Source organism: Myxocyprinus asiaticus, chromosome 38 (genome assembly GCF_019703515.2).
Source record: "Myxocyprinus asiaticus isolate MX2 ecotype Aquarium Trade chromosome 38, UBuf_Myxa_2, whole genome shotgun sequence".
Taxonomy (NCBI): Eukaryota; Metazoa; Chordata; class Actinopteri; order Cypriniformes; family Catostomidae; genus Myxocyprinus; species Myxocyprinus asiaticus.
Genome location: NC_059381.1, coordinates 16,751,318 through 16,773,958, shown reverse-complemented (window position 1 = coordinate 16,773,958; position 22,641 = coordinate 16,751,318). Strand labels below are relative to the sequence as shown.

At 39.4% G+C, this 22,641-nt stretch overlaps 1 protein-coding gene across 5 annotated transcripts in view; it reads left to right on the top strand.

Annotated features, from left to right (window-relative positions):
- Positions 1–8,670: 8,670 nt before the first annotated feature.
- The window catches only part of LOC127428656 (ankyrin-1-like), a 132,121-nt gene continuing 118,150 nt past the window's right edge, over positions 8,671–22,641 (top strand). For all 5 annotated transcript variants that reach the window (XM_051677154.1, XM_051677153.1, XM_051677152.1 and 2 more), the window contains exon 1: positions 8,671–8,968. In XM_051677154.1, coding sequence (XP_051533114.1) covers positions 8,843–8,968 — 126 coding nt within the window. In that variant the 5' untranslated portion in view covers positions 8,671–8,842. The remainder of the gene's footprint in view (positions 8,969–22,641) is intronic.

The following is a 22,641-nucleotide window of genomic DNA, read 5'->3' as shown; positions in this document are numbered from 1 at the left end:
TATATTCTAGAGTAAATCTTATGGACTGTTGAAAAAATATCTAAAATTTTTCAGCTTCCTGCGGAAAAGGTGCGTTTCTTGGAGAAACACTATATGATATTTCTTATGCTTAAGAAGAGAAATAACCTTCCTTTATGGGGTGCCCCAACCCATTCAATCCACTCATATTAACATTTTACATTTTGACATATAAGAAAAAATAGATAGTGTGTCAAAAACAAGATTATAAAGACCACATTCCAACATTAGTGCAACCATCAAAACCCGAAAATTCCCCAGAACAAAACAAACAGAAAAAAGAAAAACGTGTGCATTAACCCCGTGCACGATAGTGCCAACTGGCGTCCATCCCTCCAAACTCAAACAGTCCATGCACGCCTACGAGAACCCCCACGCAGCCTTGCCATAGAATTGCTCAAGTCCAGTGTTTCTACACAAATTTTGTGAGACAGAATTACACAGCAAAAGATAATCTATAAAACTCCAGCCAATAGGCGGAATAAACAACAAAGAGCATGTAGATTCATCCATAAAACTGTCCTGAAGGTGTGACACTACAAAATAAACTCCAGCTGCCAGGCGGAACCATCACAAAAACAGCATGCAGATTCTTCAAACAGTCAAGTGAATGTTCATTGAGCTGGTCCACTCAGCTGCAACGTGAGTACAATAAGATATTTACTCCATTGACTTTATGAAGAACATCGATTGCTGTGGACTTGTGAATGTTTTACAGCCATCCTTAGCATCTATTCTCAATTTGGCTGGGAATATCAGTGCAAAAGCGACCTTCCGTTGATGTAAAAGTTTCTTGCATTCCTTGAATCGATCACGTTTCACTCTTGTCGAATTCTGGGAAGTCTGGGAACAAAACATTTTTATGGTTCTTCCAAGAAAGCCTTCCTTTACTCCTCGCCTCGCGTAACACAAGATCTTTATTGGATGATCTCAGAAATTTGGCCAGAATTGATCGGGGCCTGTCTCCCTGCGCAGAACCCTGTGAGATCACTCGATTTCCAGCTTATGGCCTGCTATGTCAAGACACATTGACCTGATATCACTTGCTTAAATGACTGGCGTCCTGTTGCTCTTACCCCCATCATCAGCAAATGCTTTGAGAGACTAATCAGAGATTACATCTGCTCTGTGCTGCCTGCCTCACTGGACTCACTGCAGTTTGCATACCGCAACAACTGCTCCACTGATGATGCCATTGCATCTACACTACACACTGCTCTCTCCCACCTGGAAAAAGGAACACATATGTGAGAATGCTGTTTGTAGACTACAGCTCAGCATTCAACACCATAGTGCCCTCCAAACTTGATGTGAAACTCCGGGCTCTGGGCTTAAACAACATCGCTGAGCAGCTGGATCCTGGACTTCCTGTCAAGCAGATGCCAGGTGGTTAGAATGGGCAGCAACATCTCCTCATCACTGACCCTCAACACTGGAGCCCTGCAGGGCTGTGTTCTCAGCCCACTCCTGTATTCCCTGTACAAACATGACTGTGTGGCAACACATAGCTCTAATGCCATCATTACGTTTGCTGATGATATGACGGTGGTAGATCTGATCACTGACAATGATGAAACAGCCTACAGAGAGGAGGTGCAGACTCTGACACACTGGTGTCAGGATCACAATTTCTCCCTCAACGTCAGTAAGACCAAGGAGCTTGTGGTGGACTTCAGGAGAAAAGACAGAGAACACAGTCCCATCAAAATCAATGGAGCACCAGTGGAGAGAGTCAGCAGCTTCAAGTTGCTCGGTGTCCACATCACAGAGGAACTCACATGGTCCGTTCACACTGAGGCCATTGTGCAGAAGGCTCACCAGCACCTCTTCTTCCTGAGATGGCTGAGGAAGTTTGGAATGAACCACCACATCCTCACACAGTTCTACACCAGCACTGTAGAGAGCATCCTGACTGGCTACATCACTGCCTGGTAGGGCAACAGCATCGCCCTCAACCGAAAAGCCCTACAAAGGGTGGTGCGAACTGCCAGACACATCATCGGAGGTGAGCTTCCCTCACTCCAGGACATATATACCAGGCAGTGTGTGAAAAAAGCTCGGAGGATCATCAGAGACTCCAGCCACCCGAGCCATGGGCTGCTCTCACTGCTACCATAAGGCAAGCGGTATCGCAGCATCAGGACCCACACCAGCCGACTTCATGACAGCTTCTTCCCCCAAGCAATCAGACTTTTGAACTCTTGATCTCTCACGATCAATGTACATTAGCACTGCACTTTATTCATCTTACACTGGACTGTCATAAACTATATTCTCGCTTAATAACACACTGGCAACTGACTATCAACCAACAGCCTGAATGTCAATACAACACAATATAACCTACTGTATATTTTATATATAAATTACTATTTTTATTGTATACTGTGTATTCTATATTGTGTATGTGTATTCTATATTGTGTGTATTGTATACTACATTGTATATTATTATTTGTATATTGTGTTGTGTGTAATTATGTGTATATTAGATATGTAAATTGTGTTGTGTAAATCTGATGTTTATTGTAAACTGGTATGTCTGGCACTGTCACGGATGAACACAGGCAGAGCTATATGGCTTTATAATAGATTCGCGAGTGCACAGGACAGTTGTTGAGCGTGCACACGTGTGTTGACATCTATAAGTGAGAGCAGGGAAATTTCATAGAGCAGTGTATATTTGAGAGCTTGCATTATTTTTATGCAAGAATGAAGGAAATCCGCATGCGAGCGGAGAAATTCGCCTTCGCGGACCTGGTACATGGATGCACTATCGCATAATATGCATTCATTCACCACATTTAAAAGTATTGTAATGCCATAAAGCTACAGTCTATTAAGCTGGACTATGGTCCATTAGGCTATTCATTTTCATTTATCTTGAGAATAGATATTTTTTGTATTTATGTATCTTTTGATTTTACTTGGTGAATTTATCGTCAATCTTTGCGCCTCCATGACAAGCTCTGGCGCTCCCTGGGGAGGCGCGCCTCCCAGTTTGAAAACCGTGGCTTTAGACTAACATAAATATTTTTCAGCATTCAATTGACATGTTTTTTATATCCGTCTATCTATTTGTAGGTCTGTCTGCCCCTCCCCTCATCAGGGGACTTTGAACACTATTAACAATCTGTCACAGTAGTCAGAAGCGAAATAGCTGATGTGTAAAAACCAGGTGGCTGCCATTTGATAATTTAGGTCTTAAAAATCTTAGGGCCCACTCTGCGTCGCACCCACCCAACCTTGCAGGACACACCCTAATACTAACCCTAAGTGATTTCCGTGGGTTGTACTGGCCGCCCATTTTCAAAGCCCAAAAAATAGAAGCTAAGTAGGACTGAAAAACAATCCGAGTCGCTTATGATAAGAAGATTCTGCATCGGGATGCAATAAAATAAAATGAATCAATAAGATTAATAATTATAAAAATTAATTAAAAATAACAAAAATGAAAAAGTTCTCGAGATAGGGCTCTTGTACTTACTGTATCATCACCTCAAGACTATAGAGAAAACTGGGCTATATGTACCCTGGAGACCTTGCGTCACAAATTCTAAGCATTAAGTCACAAAGGAGATTCCAAATTCCACTATAATTTTGACGTCATTGAAAAGGACGGCACAGTTGCTGTGTGCATGTGCGCACGTGAGCAGGGACTGTGTAATCAATGACCAGTTATATCTTTAGTGGCCGTTCAGACCTAACACGTCCTTGCAATCATAAAAGCTAGACGCAAATCGTGGATGTCTCGTGACCTGTTTTAAAAATGCATTATAACCTGTCATGTCATCTTAGTTAAAAACGCGGCGTTCCAGAGCGAGAATGAGAAAACAGCGAGACCCAATATATTATAATTTAACATATATTTAAACGACCTAACTTATTGTATTTAATAAACATCTCCACCCACTCAAATGAATAAGAGTGACGCAAATGGAACTAGTCATTTAACACATTAACTACTACAGCGGTGACAACCAAACCAACTTATACCACATATAATATAAGCTCTCAGTAATCACCACAGGACATATAACTGAAAGCCACGATAACACAACAGCAGCATGAACAAAATAGGCGAAAATTAATATTGTACACAGAAATCTGCATAATTTATTCACGTTGCAGTGCATCGTCGGTAACTCTAAAACCCAGTCTGTTATTCTTATCGACAGATTCTTGTATAATAATGCACTCGTTTGACAGAAATACTTAAAAGAAATAATAATAATAATAATAATAATAATAATAATAATAATAATAATAAAAGATTATGTTGTGGTTATTTGGGTCTTTGAGGCTTGTGTAACGCACTTTTGGTTGGCAGAAACATTGCCTGTCGAAGCATATGGCTTGTAACATTTTCTCAAGAATAAGCTGGTGAAAGAATTTAGAAGATAAAGAGACGCAAGAAGGTCACAGAAAATGAAAACACGAGCAGTAAATCTGCAAAATAACCATAATATCTGCAAAGATCTGCTCTTTAAGAGGTAAAGTATGTGTATATTGTCAATACTTATATTTGTTTATTTGAATATGTATTTAATATAGGCTGATATATGTTTTTAAATATATAAAATATTTGAGGTGCTGTGTAAAGGCCCTAATTAAATGATTAATTTTATACATTGTTGTATTAAATGCACACTGCCCCACTTTTTACTGTTTACATTGATTTTGTTGTACTACATAAACCTTTACACATAATTAGGTAATATGGGTAGTTGACATGAAATTTCAAGCATTGTCAGAAGTGTCCTGGATTGTGACAGGGTACACTACTTCATCTAGAAATATTTTAAAATATTGTTTCTAATTCTTGTATGGTTATTATACAGTTTCGATAGCCTCCTAATTAATGAGACATTTTTTTTTTGTTCTTTTAATAATTCACTTAGCAATGTTATTTTAGAGAACTGTAAAATGCAAGTTAAAAGGTGATAAAAAATGGTGAAAATGTTTAAAAGCAATGGTGACTACTTGTCATAGCACAGTTGTGTTGTCTGCAAACTTCAGGAGCTTGACAGAGGGGTCCTTGGCATTGCAGTCATTTTTATACAGGGAGAAGAGTAGTGGGGAGAGCACACATCCCTGTAGGGCACCAGTGCTGATTGTACATGTGCTGGAAGTGAAATTTTCCCTGTCTCACTAGCTGCTGCCTGTCCATCAGAAAGCTGGTGATCCACTGACAGATAGACATGGGAACAGAGAGTTGGTGTAATTTAGTCTGGAGAATAGCTGGGATAATGGTGTTGAAAGCCAAACTGAAGTCCACAAAAAGGATTGTTGCATATGTCCCTGGTCTGTCCAGATGTTGCAGGATATGATGCAATCCCATGTTGACTGCATCATCCACACCTGTTTGCTCAATAAGCAAATTGAAGGGGATCTAGAAAGGGTCCAGTGATGTCCTTCAGGTGGGCCAACACCAGTGTCTCAAATGATTTCATGACCACAGACATAAGAGCGTTGGGTCTGTAGTCATTAAGTCCTGTGATTTTGGGTTTCTTTGGGACAGGAATGATGATTGAGCATTTGAAGCTGCGTGGGACCTTCGCACTGCTCCAGTGATCTATTGAAGATCAGTGTGAAGATGGGGGCCAGCTGGTTAGCACAGGATTTTAGACAAGTGGGTGAAACACTGTCTGGGCCCTGTGTTTTCCTTGTCTTTTGTTTTCGGAAGACACGGTATACCTCCCCTTCACAGATCTTAAGTGCAGGTTGAGCAACGGTAGGGGGGAGGAGGAGTGTTGCAGGAGGTGTTGATGTTTGTGTGAAGTGAAGGTCAGAGTGGGTGTGGGGTGTGAGACTGGGCATTTCAAATCTACAGTAGAACACAATCAGGTCGTCAGCCAGTTGTTGGTCCAGTACAGTGTTGGGGGTAGGAGTCCTGTAGTTAGTAAATTGTTTCAGGCCACTCCACACTGATTCAGGGTCTGTCAGAATAGCTTCTTTTAGCCACTCTGATTTCCTTATTCAGTGTGTTCCTGGCCTGATTGTTCACGATTTTATTCCTACCTCTGTAAGCATCCTCTTTTGACTGATGAAGCTGCCTGAGTTCTGCTGTAAACCACGGTTTGTCATTATTGTATGTGAAATAAGTCCTAGTAGGAATGCACATATTCTCACAGAAACTTATATATGATGTCACAGTATCTGTGAGCATGTCCAGATTGGTGTCTGTAGCCTCAAAAACACTCCAATCAGTGCAGTCAAAGCAGGCTTGTAGTTACAGCTCTGCTTCATTTGTCCACCTTTTACAGTCTTTACTACAGGTTTAGCTGATTTTAGTTTCTGCTTGTAGGTTGGAAGAAGATGAACCAGACATTGATCAGAGAGTCCCAAAACTGCTCTAGGGACAGAGCGATATGCATCCTTTAATGTTGTGTACTTAATAAAGAGTGCTTCCAAATTAGCGCTTGCTAATTTAGTGTGATTATTTATTATAGTGTTTTCTCTTAAAATAAAAATATGTGTCATGTCTGCACTGGTTCTATAGATTATCTAAAGCTCCACTGTTTAGCGATGATAAATTCTTACTGGATGTTGAGCCACAAGTCCACATTATTTCAAAGTGTTTAATAGCAGAATTATTATTATTATTATTATATTTTTTTTTTGCCATGACGGACATGATTGCCATGATTGGTGGAACTTTCTCTACAGTATCACAGGTAGTGATTAGTTCATCACTACCTGCGATACTGAAGAGAAAGATCCACCAATCGTGGCAATCTTGTCCATCATGGCAAAAAAATTAAAATAAAAAATAGCAGCAAAAGAGCTTAATATTGACCGCCCACTTCCATGAAGCACTGCGAATGACATAATCAAGGTGGTCTCTCTTATTTCTCAAACTACTTATATATTTGTATATCTAAATACTTTGCAATAATTGTAAAATATATTGTTTTTATATTTTCAATTAATGACTGTAATTCATTCACTTTTACTTTTTTGCTTTAAACCAAAATTTGTAATGTTGTGATTTACCTAGGAGCTGGTTGGTTTGGTTCAAGTCTTAAAAATCTTTAACCCTGAGAGACTCATCATAGCAGAATTGCAATGTTTGTTTACAGCAGTTAAACAAAACATTTTTTTTTTTTCAAAATAGTAAAAGAAAAAAAGAAAAAATACACAAAAATGGATATTGAATGTCACAGCTTGCCAATGTCACAAAATAGTCACCTCAAAGCAAAATGTGCTTAAAAATCAAGATTTTCCTATAGACTGCCTTTTTTCATGAAGTCACACAGAATTCACCAAGGATAAAATATGCTTTATAATAATGATTGTTATAATCCTAAAAACATGTTCAAGTAGATAAAAAGCAAATATATCATCAGTCTTTATGCTTGGGTCTTGGGCTAACTGGTTTATAACTAAAGAAAAATAAAGAAACATTTGTTTTATAAACAAACACAGTCTTAAATTTATTGTCTAATGGACTGTTGTTTTGTAAAAGTCTAAAAGTGTTTTTTCCCTTTCTGATTGTTATCAATGGATCGTTTTGATACAGAGGAAGGAAACATTCAGTCAGGATAGGGATAATGTACAGCCCAGTGTCATGACAAGCATAAATAAATATGACCGATCCATCTGAGGTCACATGACTCACCGCCTACATTTCACCTCAGATGGGCTCTGAATTGTAATGCACTGATGGTTCCTTTTCATAATCGTTCTACAATGAAGCATAATTAATATGGACAGTATTGTAATGTAAGAAAAAAAAAAAGAACAGAAATAAATAGCAGGCTGCATCCCACCTGTTAGTCTGTTATTATGGGTTACAAAATATTTAAAGGGGATGTTCCCTGTAAACACAAGCAAATAACAGCCTATGAGCTTTGGAAAGCATCTAGGTTTTTCCATAGTGTCTTCCTTGTCAGTGACAGAGAGGAACAGATACGCATGTCAATAATATAAGCAGGTGACAATGCAGCCTCTCTCTCCCTCCGTAATATACACACCCCTCACATTCTCTCTCTCGTTCTCTGCAGATTGAAATGGACTTGGAGTTATGAAATGGAGTTACTGCATAAAAAACAATACACAAGCCCTTTCTCCCTAAAAACCACATCCCACAGTCTGGTGAGAGAGAGAGAGAGAGAGAGAGAGAGAGAGAGAGAGAGAGAGCGTACATGCAGTTTTTATTAGGTAAGCTGTTATGGCTGTAAACCCCTTTCACTGTGACTTCAATTAGAACCTAAAAATGAGTCCAACTGAATACATCACTCTAAAGTAAACTACAGAAACTGCATCAGAAAGTGTTACACCTCTCCTACTAGAAAAATATAAATGATCAAACAAAATAGGGATTTCTCACTCTGCCAGTCGTCTAAAAACCCTCCTCCTCTCAACCTCTTTGGGAGAAAATGGAGCCCTGCAAAATCATGTGAATTCGAGACAAGGACAGTAATACCAATATAGATGCGAAGAGCAGTAGGCAATAACTCAGCATAGAAAAATGGAGACAGTGAGTGAGAAAGAAAGAGATCGAGGGAGAAAAGGAAGAGCTGCTGCAGTATCCCTACAGTGCTGAGCTTCGGACTGCGTGACTGACTGGTGTGTAGAAAGAGAGAGAGAGAGAGAGAGAGAGAGAGAGAGGGGGATGGGAAGCTCTTGCTTGGGTGAGGAGCAGGCAGGCAGCAGCATCTCTTTTGTGGCGTGCTGCTGAGGGAACTGGCTGCCTAGAGCAGTGCAGGGCACTCACTCCTCACAGGCGCGCATAGCGCCACCGCCTCTACCGCACTGGCCACCGCAGGGACAGGGACAGCCTCCGTCACAGGCGCAGCACCGCTCGGAGCAGCAGCGGCACCATGGCGCAAGCCGCTAAGCAGATCCGCAAGAACAAGGACCTACAGGAGCTCGCAGCCCAGGAGCTGCGAGAGAAAGAGGAGGAGAAGATCAAGAAGAGGAACCGATCGAGAGACCGCAGACGTAAGGTATGGCTGCTGCTGCCTCCTCCCACTTCCTTGCTCTCCTTTTTTCATTTCCACGATCTTTCTCCATATCTGTCTACACCTCAGTCCTTGAGAGGGATGACAGCCTGAATGCAGACACACACATATGCACACACCTTTACACATATCACTGTCTCATTGTGTTAACCAGTAATGTATAGCTGGTTGTTCACAGATTAGGTTTGAGCACACGCTTGTCTGGTGGGGCGGAGGGGAGTGGGGTGTCATGACTGAGATGACTGGTTAAGTAGCCCCTCTGTACTCGGGGATCATCCTGCTTGATTCTGTGCTTGATCGATTTAGATGCAAACGTTGTTTATTACTGATGCTTGACCAAGAAGAGAGCATTTCAACCTTCAACTTTGCCTGATTGCTTTATGTATTCAGCTGCCGCTGTAATGGTCTCCTCTGTATGCCATCCGCCGCAGGCTCCATTGTTCTGCAAGGTTTGTTGCATTCCCCATGCTTGTCATCTGAGATGGCGTACACCACCTTGCTGAATGTACATACATCAGTGGCGTATGTGTGAACTTTGGCAGAACGTGAACGTAATGTCTGCCCCTGCCACTACAGCCCATGTCTTGAGCCCTTCTCATTACAGTCTGGCTGACGGAATCAATGTCTATCCAGATACAGCACTCTGAAGTGCTCTTAGCTGATGTGCTTTAATGTATCTGCAATGCAATAGCTTAAAATAGAGATTTCCAAATAGGGGTAAATGCATCCCAGGGGATAGTTCACCCAAAAATGAAAATTCTGTCATCATTCACTCACCTCTGTGTTGTTCCAAACTTTCTTTATTCTGTTGAACACAAAAGGAGATGTTAAGGTGCGGTCACATTTACTTACGCACAGCAAAATTCCGTGGGCGAAATACAATCATCTCAATGGGAATCCGCATGATCGTGAATTTTGCGCGATGGATTTCCGGAGGTGAATAATTTCCCTTTGCGGATTTCTCGTGGAGTCCAAGTTTGGACAACTTTGACAGGCCGTGTTGACCAATAGGACGTTGCTTACACTGAATATTCACAATGGAAAAGGAGATCATTTTAATGTCACTCTCCCAGAGTATAAAGTGCAGCATTAAAAAGAGGCTGCTTGGCAATTAGATTTTTGCTGGTTTCACTGTGTATTCCAATTCATTCCAATACTTTGCTGTGCTCAACATCTGCCCATGCCTTCTTCGCCCGCGGAATTTCGACGTGCAAAGGTAAATGTGACCACGCCTTTAGGCGCAGTGTCACCATTCACTTGCTTCTTTTTACCATAAATAAAAGTGAATAATTACCTGACTATCAACTGACAGCCTGAATGTCAATACAGTACTACTGTACTGTACAACCTACTGTATATTTTATATATACTTTATATACTATTTGTATTGTATGTGTATTCTATATTATGTGTATGTGTATTCTATATTGTGTGTATTGTATACTGTACATTGTATATTATTATTGTGTTGTGTAATTATGTGTATATTAGGTATGTAAATTGTGTTGTGTAAATCTGATGTTTATTGTAAAAATCATGACTGCTATGTTGTTCGGAACTACACCCAAGACTTTCACCCACTGTTGCACTTGTGCATATGGTTGTGTGACAGTAAAAGTGATTTGATTTGATTTGATTGAATGGTGACTGATGCTAACATTCTGCCAAACGTCTCCTCTTGTGTTCCACAGAAGAGAGAAAGTCACGTAGGTTTGGGGCAACACTGGTGCTGCCGATCCATAAACATTAAAATACTCACAGTTTCAAATGTATAGCCACAAGACATAAACAATATGCATGTGTTAACATTATTTTAATGTGACAAAATCGCTTACTAACCTTTTTTATGTAAAGTTAAAGCCAACAACTTTGTTGCCATGACGATGTAATGTCAACAAACCCTATCTGTTAAAGTGATGATTTAAACAACTTTACAGCTCAAATAATACATGAGTTTTAACAGAAGAATGAATGTAAGTGCTTTTATAAAATTATAAGCTTCACATTTCTTCCTTTAAACCCTTCAAAAATGGACCACAATTTAAAGCCCCTCACTGTAACCCAGATTTTTGCTTTTTTTTTTAAAGAAAAGGACGGACGAGTCAAAATAATTTTTGTGGTAAACAACATTATGCTACAAATGCGAGCTTAACCTGTATTGAGCCCAGAATAATATTTTAAGTCAAGTGTTTATATAGCACGTTAAAAATAAAGAAGAGTTCTGTCAAAGCTGAAAGTACAGTTGAAACAGGAACTATATATATATATACTATATATATATATATATATATATATATATATATATATATATATATATATATATATATATATATATGAACTATAAGAACTAAACTATAAAACAGATAAAACAGTAAATAAGCATAAATGAAAGCAGACTGAAAGACAGATAAAAAAAAAACATGGCAGTAAGACAAATGAACAATGAAATGAATTAAATAAAATTTTGATTGACAGCTAAATGCTTGGCGAAAATAATGCTCTGTCATAATCTAGCTTTCTGAAAAATTATAACACACATATGAGTGAGATTTTACAGCTGCATTATTTACCGGAAAACATGAAACAAGAATCCATTAATATTTCTCTAAAGGTGCAAACTTTGGACTAAAAGGTGTAATGGATATTGTTTAAAGCATTGCCCTGACATTCAGCATAACTTGCATGACTGAACAAGTATGCGCTTCTTCATTACATTCTAAAACACATGTGTAATTTGATTTTATGACAGTCAACATGATGACAGAATTTTCATTTTGGGGTGAACTATCCCTTTAAGCGGATTCCAGGGGATGCTTGAAAAGATTTGAAATTTTCTTTATTAAACATATAAAATTATGATTAAAAATAAAAATATAAGGACTCTCAATATATTAATTGTAACACAATATATCTAAGTTATGTCAATTTGTGTGGATTTGTTGAATGTAAAGGCTAGTTTGTGAATTTGCAGATACTTATATATATCTGTATTTACTGTATATAAAGACACTGAATAGATGTAGATTTCTTCAACAGTCTCACTTGCAATTCTCTCATTCGCTTCTCATCACATGGCTTAAAGCACAGAAAGCAATATGAAGCTAAATGTATGTTATAAAATGACAAATACATATTTTATATTTGTCAAATCGTATCAAAATGGTTAGGAAATGCAAATGCAATGATTAAATATACTTTTCCTCACTCTGTAGTCTTAATCTTATACGTAACTAAAAGACATTGTAGCTGATAGGGCACTTGAGCCTTTCTGGTGAAGTTGTGGGGGTACATCAGATTAAAAAGGTTGGGAAATACTGCCTTAGAAGTACTGCATGCATACAGATTTATCTGAATGGAAAAGAATGGAGCTGCTTGTGGAAGATCTTTTGCACTGTGTTTTGGGTCTGCTGAGAGGAGGACGTGTAGATTGGCTGCTGAGAGCAGGGGGAGCCCAGAGGTCCACGTGACTCAGTTTACAGCTGAAGCAACCGAGATCAGCATAGGGTGATGACTCCACTCCCGTCAGCTTAGCATTTATCAGTGTTCTCACATAACTACACAATCGGGCAGAGATATGTGGCTGGGGGTGGGAGAATGTCAGTGTAGTACCAATTAACAGAATCGAGATGCTGACACACACACACACATTTACAGTGACACTGAGAGCGACAAAAGACGTTGGAGTAGAAAGATAACTCCAAGGGCTGTCCTTGAGGGTTTGCTTTTTAATCTTCGGTGGGACGTTTGATGAAACATTTGTCAGGACAGTCAGTCACATCTTGAGATTACACACGTTCCTGGAAATTGGAGTCAGGAAGTGTTTGATGAGACTGTTGCTTTTTTTTTTTATAAAATCTCACAATGTTTAGTAAGCAGCGCTTACTCAGCTTTTTCTCAAAAGCTTCAAATCTAACCTTGAACTTTTCATTAACAAGTACAGATAGATTACATTTTGTCATGTATGCATGATGAAAGCAATAGTTTCCTCCTTTTTAAAGGTAAATAATTTAAATACCCCATGAAATCAAAATGGGAGTTTTGTTTTTTATCTATATTCTGGTGCACTCCTAAAAGTTGACAAACTTAACTTTTAGCAGGTATGTGCATTTAAACTTTACAGTCTTCCTCTTCTGGGAAAACAGACCAAATATTTTGATGACTCACCTTGTTCTCAGGGGCGCATCCAAATGTTTGTCCAATAAAATGCTTAATAGAATGAGAATGTCCATCCCAGTAAAACTACCTGTCACTGACTTGCAACAGCAAGTAGCAAATCATGTTTCATGGCTGTAACCAGAGGCGCAAAAACCATATGCAATGTATAGGGGCACCATATAAAGGGGGCGCCAGGGACTCACTAAAGGTGGTGCAATCGGCCTCCATGACCCCTCCAACATCAACGCCCCCCCCCCTCCCCAACCCGCTCAACGCTTGTAATGGATGACACTTCCCTCCCATGCGTGCTTGACAGATGCATGGGGCACAAAATTTAGTTTTGCATACCCACACGGAAATGTATACTTGCGCCCCTGGCTGTGACCTAAACAAAAACGCATTGGTCTTTTTCAATGTGCGTTCTTTTGCGTTTTTACATTCTCGTGGACTTTCGACGTCATCATCTACTGCCGAATTTCAGTTCTAGTCCTCAAGAATGCAAGTATGAGACTGCATAAAATTACCCAGATGTGTTGTCGATCAGGTTGAATATCGAGGATGCATCAGATGTTGACTTTTGAGCAAGAACCCGGTACTACGGTGGCAGACGAAGGACATTTATCATTGCGTTTTCTCTCAAGAGTTTCCGTCTATAAGCTTGCAAAAGTCTTGACAGCTCGTGAGAGTCGTTATACTCTGTCAATATTTGTTGTTTTGTTGGGCATAATTGTGAGATAGTAATGGAAAAAACAAGTGTTTACAGACTTTATTATTTTAACGTGACACTAGTCCTGCAAAACCTCAGTGGTGTGATGATAATAATGCTGTCACTGGTGTTATAATTGCCAGTAGTTATCTAAATGGCTTCAAATTTGCTGTGACGGTTAATTGCACAAAAGGAAGTTCACAGCACATCTCAAAGCTCGCAATATATGCGTTCTACATCCTTCTGAGTTCATTCTTCCAAGGTGGCTTTGCTAGACTGGTTTCCATAAGAATGCAAATCTGTTTAAAAAACAAACAAACTTCCTATTTAGGAAAACTTCCCATTAGGAAATGAGGTCTTTAGTGTCAAAATATGCCCAGTTCATATTTGTTTCCTAAGGCAATCAACGAGACCTTCCAATAATGGTAATGCATGATGTATAGGTTTTTGAATGTGTTTCTGTGTGTGCTTGTTTGTTTATATTGAAAATTGTGTGTCGTTAGGGCATGCTCTCACTGGTAAATTGGTGTCATCAGTGCTCCAGAAAATGTGTCAGTTTCACTGAGGGTTCAAAGTCTTTTGGACATTCTGTGGCCTTGTGAGATCTCAGCTATTGGTGGACTAACAGTTGTGTTGTGATTTTTACACCTCCCTGAGGTAGAAGTCCAGAGCAAAATGATGTCAAGTGCCTTTAGCGTGAGACAGAGAGAAATTGGTTATGTTTGAATTGGAATACTAGCGAATTTCTTACTGTACATCGTGCAGTATACACTGAAAACTGACGTTTTTTATTTTTATAAAACAGAACATATGATGCAACAAGTAACATTTCAAACAGTAGTATGCTATGTTGTTGTCACATGACCTCATTACATGCATTCAAAATTCAGCGAAAGGCGTCTAGTTATCATCTCACAAATAAAAAAATACAATAATTGCTGTTTTTAGTCAGTTTTGTGTAAAAATGGCTTAACTCTTGCCAGTCTGATTAGCAAAAAGATGCTAAAACTCGAGGCTGATATTACTTCCTGTTCATTCATCACACTGGAAACGGAAGGTCAATTTGAGCACATTGTTTTGTGGGATACAGAATGAGTAAACTAAGGATGTGCTTAGGTGTTCGACTAATCGACTAGTTGTTCAGCAACAGACTGGTCGATTTGTGGGGTCGACTACTAACATTAATATTTTTAGTTATGGTGGTTTTAATGGTAGACGCAATTCTCAAATTAATTGAGAGACGCAATGTCTTAGAGAGCGTTTTTGTGTGTTTATTACTTGCTGTGCTTAAAGGTGAATAATAGTCAGCACAGTAAAACACTCTGCAAGTAGTTTCGTCTCTTTAATGCTAAGTATAGTCAATTTATGTTCCACTTCTGTTACAGCCCCCAAAACACCGCATTAGCAATACATTACAAGACGATCACTGTTGGACATTAAATCCTCTGCTTTGAGTCATGTTCCCATATTTGTGAGGTGCTATGGAGAGATTAAAGTCTTTTGCTGATTCTGTCTGATGCTGCTTCAATAAATAGTTGCAATTAGAAGGGTTAAACTGCTCGATGTCCTGAACTAGATGCGTTAATGCATCATTATCTTGCAGTTCTGCGCTTTTGAATGTGCAGCAAGGATCGCCTGAGACTCCCAAGCTCTCTGTTTTCATTGAAGCACGTCATTCTGCATTCAGGATGCGCATAAGCGGTTTTGTGCCGTTCTTCATTGGAGCCTTTCTTATTCCTTTTCTTACTTTGATTGTTTTGTGCAATAAGATGTTATAGTGATTTAGCCTTTTTATTTGTTGAATATTCATTAGTTACCAGTGCTGCGCTTAGCGTCCGTATTTCCCTCTGAAATGTGTTATTGGGGTCAAGTGAACATAATGGAGCCTAATAATACCTTATTATCCTTAACACCAACTAGTCATTCAAACAGTGGTAGGCTATTTCGAACATATCTATTAAGATAGAGATAGAGAGGGAGCATTTGAAAAAAACAAAACACTAAAGTTTGTTGGTAAAATGCTTATATTATAATATTTAACTTGGAAATTGGCTGTAGTGTATATTTTGTGACTACATTGGTGCTTTGTGTGCTTTTTACAAATAGAAGATGGTATCTGCAGTAGTGCTGTGTTCAACACAGTTTTAATTACCTCAGAATACTTTAATGTCTCTAAGCTGCTCATAGTAGTACACTGTGTATACAAAGGCTCATGCATCACATCTTATGGCTTACATCTTGGCCCAGATTCCTATACAGCAGAGAATGTGCATTTGTCTTGTTATCTAATGGTAAAGGCAGGAAAAGGTGAGGTCACACGTATTGGTAAGTACAGGCTATATTTATTCTGTGTCTGAGTTGCTACCAATCTGTCAGTGATCCTGCCAACTTGAAGGGATTCATTGCCGAGCATTCTGGAAGGTTCAGTTGTGATCTATGAAGATGTTCTATGTTGTGATGCTGTATTTGCACCACTAGAAGCAGCAGACTAGGAGAGCAAGGTCCACAGAGAGTGGTAGGAATGGGTGAAATATGGCATCGTAATGTCAGAGATCAGGGTAAACCCAAGTGCATTATAATTAAGTAACCTACCTGCTGTGGCCATAAGAGGATATGACCACATTGCCATTAAAGCCTCACTGCTTAACTTTAATATTTCTGTCACTAATAAAGACTTACAAGTGTCTCTTGGTGCCTGTCTGGACAACAAAACATGAAATAGCATGACAAACACCTACATGCCTGTGTGTATTTTTATTATGACCAGCCTTCTTCTTGTGCATTGTCAGCAAGGACACAGTACTTGACCACGTCGTAACTGTATGAAACAACAGGAGTCGAATTTCTTTAGCCTTGACTTACTACATTTTAGAATTCTGATGTGAGGAAAAGTTCTCTCACACACACACACACACACACACACACACACACACATGCACTCACGCACTCACGCACGCACGCACGCACGCACGCACGCACGCACACAAAATATATTTCAATGATGAATACCCAGAGAATATTTGATATATAGACAATCTGCATTATTTGCGCATTGGAGAATTGTTCATATTTATGATAACAATAACTCTCGGCTATCATCGATTAAAAACCCGTAAGGAAATAATAATAATAATTTAAAAAAAACATACAGTAAGCGATTTACCCTTAATTGTAAGACATAAAAAATAATTTATGGTATAATTTTCTTTTCATCATGTGCAAATCTGTGAACATCTTTTAGTGTAACATGTTTTAGTGTATCATCATCCTTTAAAAGTGGACAGTAGGCAGGATTTTCAAATGTCAAAGCACAAAAGAAAATACACCCACTGAGCACTTTATTAGGAACTCTATGGAATGGATATATTGTTCTTGTTTTTAAACACATCTCTGGTGTATGTGATGTTGAACACTCATGGTGTTTGTTAGTTGACAATCAGAGTGACAACAGAACTGATCTATATCAGAAAATCGAACTGTTACACCCCTTATGTTTAAAATAATTACTAAAAGGTATCGTTGACCCAAAAATGAAAACTTACATTCATGCCATCCCAGACTTTCTTTATTCTGCGGAACACAAATGAATATTTCTAGAAGAATATCTCAGCTCTGTAGGTCCATACAAGGCAAGTGAATGGTGGCCAGAACTGTGAAGCTCCAAAAAGTACATATAGGCAGTATAAAAGTAATCCACAAGACTCCATGGGTAAATCTATGTCTTCAGAGGTTATATGATAGGTGTGGGTGAGAAACAGATCAATACTTAAGTCCTTTTTTACTATAAATCTCAACTTTAACTTTCACATCTATAAGCCACATGTGGCACCTGTTTAGTTTCACTTTCACATCTAAAAGTGAAAGTGGAGATTTATAGTAGGACTGCTTTCACACATGGTTCAATAGCTTGGACTGAACCAGAGTTTGTTTCCTCTCCCCTCCCACTGCCTGCGCTGGTTTGTGTTCACATCATATTATTTGGGTCTGAACTGCGGTCCGATTACGTCATCAACATGCGTACAATGGCAGCTGTTTACCAGTATAACTAGGTAACAACTCGAAAAGAGACGTCACTGTGTTAAGTGAAGTATTAAAGTTTGTCTCTTTGGATTTACCACGAAAACTGGCCATGCACAGAAAGCATTTGTGTTTGTCTCCTGCGGATGTACTGAATGTGCAATGATGTGATAAATATTAGCGTTTTTCTGCCGCGAGCCCACGGATGTGTTGCGAGAGATGTGAAGAATGTGAGCTGCTCTCAGAAAGTGGTGTATTGGGACACAGGTAGGTAAGAGAAATGCATTATACCATAATAATTGCAATCGTGAGCCTGCAAAGACGTGAATTATATGTCATCACAAGTGGTTCACTTCCGTGATTTGGTATGATTGTGTTCTTATTAGCAGTGACTCGTACCAGAGTTCAGATGAAACGTACCCCAGACCACCTTTTCAAGCGGACCAGAGTGCAGTTCGCTGGTGCGCACCCAACTTTGGAAAACAGTGTTCACATTATCCAAACGAACCGAACTTTGACGTCATTCACCAGGTGTGAAAGCACCCTTAAATATTGATCTGACATCCACAGAGCAGAGATATTTTTTTCTATATAATCTATATAATGAAGTTTGTCTTCAGCAGAAGAAAGAAAGTTAAACACATCTGGGATAGCATGAAGGTGAGTAAATAATTTGAGAATGTAAATTTTTAGGTGAACTAACTTTCCAACATTCTTACTATAAAAACGTTAACTTAAATATACAGTATATATATATATACACTGGAGACCAAAAGTCTGGAATAATGTACAGATTTTGCTCTTATGGAAAGAAATTGGTACTTTTATTCACCAAAGTGGCATTCAACTGGTCATAATGTATAGTCAGGACATTAATAACATGAAATTACAATTTGAAAAAAAATGTCAGAACTTCTTAAACTACTTCAAAGAGTTCTCATCAAAAAAATCCTCCACGTGCAGCTTTGCAGATCCTTGGCATTCTGGCTGTCAGTTTGTCCAGATACTCAGGTGACATTTCACCCCACACTTCCTGTAGCACTTGCCGTAGATGTGGCTGGCTTGTCGGGCACTTCTCATGCACATTACAGTCTAGATGATCCCACAAAAGCTCAATGGGGTTAAGATCCATAACACTCTTTTCCAATTATCCGTTGACCAATGTCTGTGTTTCTTTGCCCACTCTAACATTTTCTTTTTGTCTTTTTGTTTCAAAAGTGGCTTTTTCTTTGCAATTCTTCCCTTAAGGCCTGCGCCCCTGAGTCTTCTCTTTACTGTTGTACATGAAACTGGTGTTGAGCGGGTAGAATTCAAAGAAGCAGTCAGCTGAGGACATGTGCGGTGTCTATTTCTCAAACTAGAGACTCTGATGTACTTATCCTCTTGTTTAGTTGTACATCTGGGCCTTCCACATCTCTTTCTGTCCTTGTTAGAGCCAGTTGTCCTTTGTCTTTTAAGACTGTAGTGTACACCTTTGTATGAAATCTTCAGTTTTTTGGCAGTTTCAAGCATTGTATAGCATTCATTCCTCAAAACAATGATTGACTGATGAGTTTCTAGAGAAAGCTCTTTCTTTTTTGCCATTTTTGGCACAGAGGAATCCAGCAACACTTGCAGTGAAAAATGTTTTAAATTATTAAACTTAAAATGAATAACATTAACCAACGCATTTCGGCACGTAGGCCTTCATCAGGGTTAAGATAAAATCACATGACATGCTCATTTAATCAATCATATTGGGCTCTGGAATTTAATCCCTGCTAATTATTAGGTTAATTAGAGGTGTGCATTACCTCAATCATTCAATCAGTCAAGACATTTTTTGGGCCTCGTGCTCAGATAGGCAGACCTACACATCATCATAAAGTCTGGCTGCGGCCTGTAGCAACACTCAAAGCCTGATAACGAACACGAAAACACAAAAACAGCACCAAAATCAAACAAAGGGATTCCAAACAGACTACAGATCCCATCAAGCCTTGCTCACTTTACACCTAGGTGTGAAATTCAGAAGGATCGAACATCTCAACTCCTATTGAATGAAACGCATGACAGAACGCGTCCCTCAACCATGATGTCATCGAGAGTATAAAACCCCAGAGATTCTTCCTAAGTTTGCTTCCAGCGACAGAATGCGCCGCATCTAGTTGCAGCCCTGCTGCTCCCAGTTGTAGCCTCGTTGCCCAAGGAAGTAACGTACATACCTGAACTATGGCCATACAATCTCCATCTCACTGGACGAACTGAGATTCTCTGTGTTCCACCGAGCACGCTAACGGATCCAAAGGAGACCGCCGAGCAATCCGCGTCTCACCCTTTTGCCTGCAGAAGTGAAGATTTCTCTTCCTTCTTCAACCGAGTCGACTTCGCTGATATCTCCGCCAACTCGCCGAGAATCAGCTGCCGTATTGCCCACCGACAGAGCGAGGAAACGGCCTCCCGTCATCACCCGAGCTTCGAGTAACAGAGTCGGAGTCAAACAACGGACAAACACACACTCTACCCACGTCCTCACGCGACTGAAGTAAGAGGTTAACGTCTGGGCAGAGATAGATTATTATAGTGTGTTATTCTTGTGTATCAGTGATATTGCTTTTACAGTTTATGGACCGCTGAGTCCGCTCATTGCTGCAAATAATTCTCAAGGTATTATTGTAACTTACCGTTACCATGAATGAGATTTGCTATGTTGTCGTCTAACAACGTTGGGCTGTTTGTGCATATTCGCCATCACGGGTGAGACCGGCACACCGATTTTATCCATTAAAGAACCAATGACTGCGATGAATGGCTCGTAATCCGTCTGCCATGGTCGTTGGTCGAGGGCGGAGGAGCGGTTGAGGACCAGGTGACAGCGCATCCGGGAGCTGGCAAGCAAGTTCTTCTCTCTCTCCTCACTCTCTCTCTCTCTCTCTCTCTCTCTCTCAGTGTGTTTCTGCTCACCCTTTCCCTCAGTTCACAGGAGGCGGGTTGGACCACCGGCTGACAGAATGGCCGGAAGGGCAGCGTCTCCCCTCCAGAGATGGGGGGAGAGTTGGTCAGACTGGTGGCGCCCCAGCCTGAATTGGGTGGAGGAGGAGTGTGATGAGGAGGAGGGCGTGGCCGGGCCATGATGATGCACGGCCGGCGCTGAATCAGCTGATCAGTGGGAGAGTGAGATAAAGGGGAGCCAGAGGCGCCAGTTCGAGAGAGAGAGAGATGCATGCGGCCGTGTTGCATGTGTGTCTGTGTTTGTTTATGTTTGTTTTATGTTGAGTTTCTTATTAAACTTCATGTTAACTGGTCAGCTGGTCCAAATTATGAGATCACATTTTCCCCCCAGATTGGCTGATTAGATAACCGCATGAATACGTAGGTGTACAGGTGTTCCTAATAAAGTGTTCCGTGAGTGTATATCACAAAGGCAATACAAAGTTCACACGTAAATATTATGTTAAAACCTTTTTTTTTTTTTTTTTTTTTACTTTATGTAGCTATTTTACAAAAAACTACTTTCTAATTATGTAGAAGACAAATTATTGCTCTATAAAGCAAATGTTCAATCGTATTCTCATATGATTAGCTATAGTCAAAGCTGGATGGTTTATGGTTTATGGTCCTTGAGGCTTCAAGAATATTTCTGCTGCAGGCGTAATTGCTTTGAAATACTGTAGATCTCCTCAACAATTAAATATTAAAGCTAGAGATAAATATTTTTTGTCCTGCCTTTTAATGGCTGTATTTTCCCATTTTACCCTGATTCCTGCTTGTTTCAGTGACATCTGAAGTGCAAAACTGTTCAAAAAAAATGTTTTTGCCTGCAGTGAAATCTTTGTTTCAAACCTAGAGTACCAGTGTCTTTTATTAACATAAACGTAAATGCATACATTTAGATGAGATTGGGTCTATATGATCTTGTAAGCATTTCTTGCATTTTCCCTTGAATGTAGTAAGGACTGCAGTCCATTCCTTAGCTATGCACATCTTTGTGGAAGCAGTAGTAATATTTAACATTTATGATATGATTAACATTTATGATATGATTGCTTGTATCATTAAAATATGATACAAGCAAATAGACACATTTCCATTCCCATTCTCATCTCAAAGGTTTCCCAAACACTGTACATTCATTCTCGAAATGTACAAGTATATGATAGTGAAAGTACTGATTTGATACAGTTATGTTTTTTTTTTTATGTTAATTTGACTTTTTTTTGTGTAATTAGATGAAAGAACATACCTCTTCTTTGATGTCTTAATATTTTCTGGTTGATAATTCTTAAAGATGAATGTATATATTTTTATCTCATTTCACACAGTAAGTAAGATACAAGATATATAATTACACATATAAGGGGGGCGGGGTTACATAGTGCAGATAAGATTGAGGCCTCCTGGGATCCTATAACAAAAGGCCCAGAGTTATGCTTATTTCTAGGGAAATGGTATCCTCACTCGAAAATGAGTGTATAAAGGAAATTTTTTTAGTCATTTGCAGGCTGTGTTGGCTTGCCGATGCCCAAAATTATATCTTAAACATTAAGACAAACTCATATCTTTAAGATCTGAGTCCATGCGAATCCATGTGTTTTATGTCTTGACACACAGAAATCTCCAGGGTTACTTCTTTTACTCTCTCAGTGGTTGTGTGTGGGCATATTTGCTTTTATGTGTATATTATATAATGTGATTCTTGCTCCATTATCCATGCTGAGGTAAACTGATTTCTATATAACTCAAAGACACCAACTGTTGATACTGCATTGCTTCGACACTCATACTTTAGACCAATGAACCT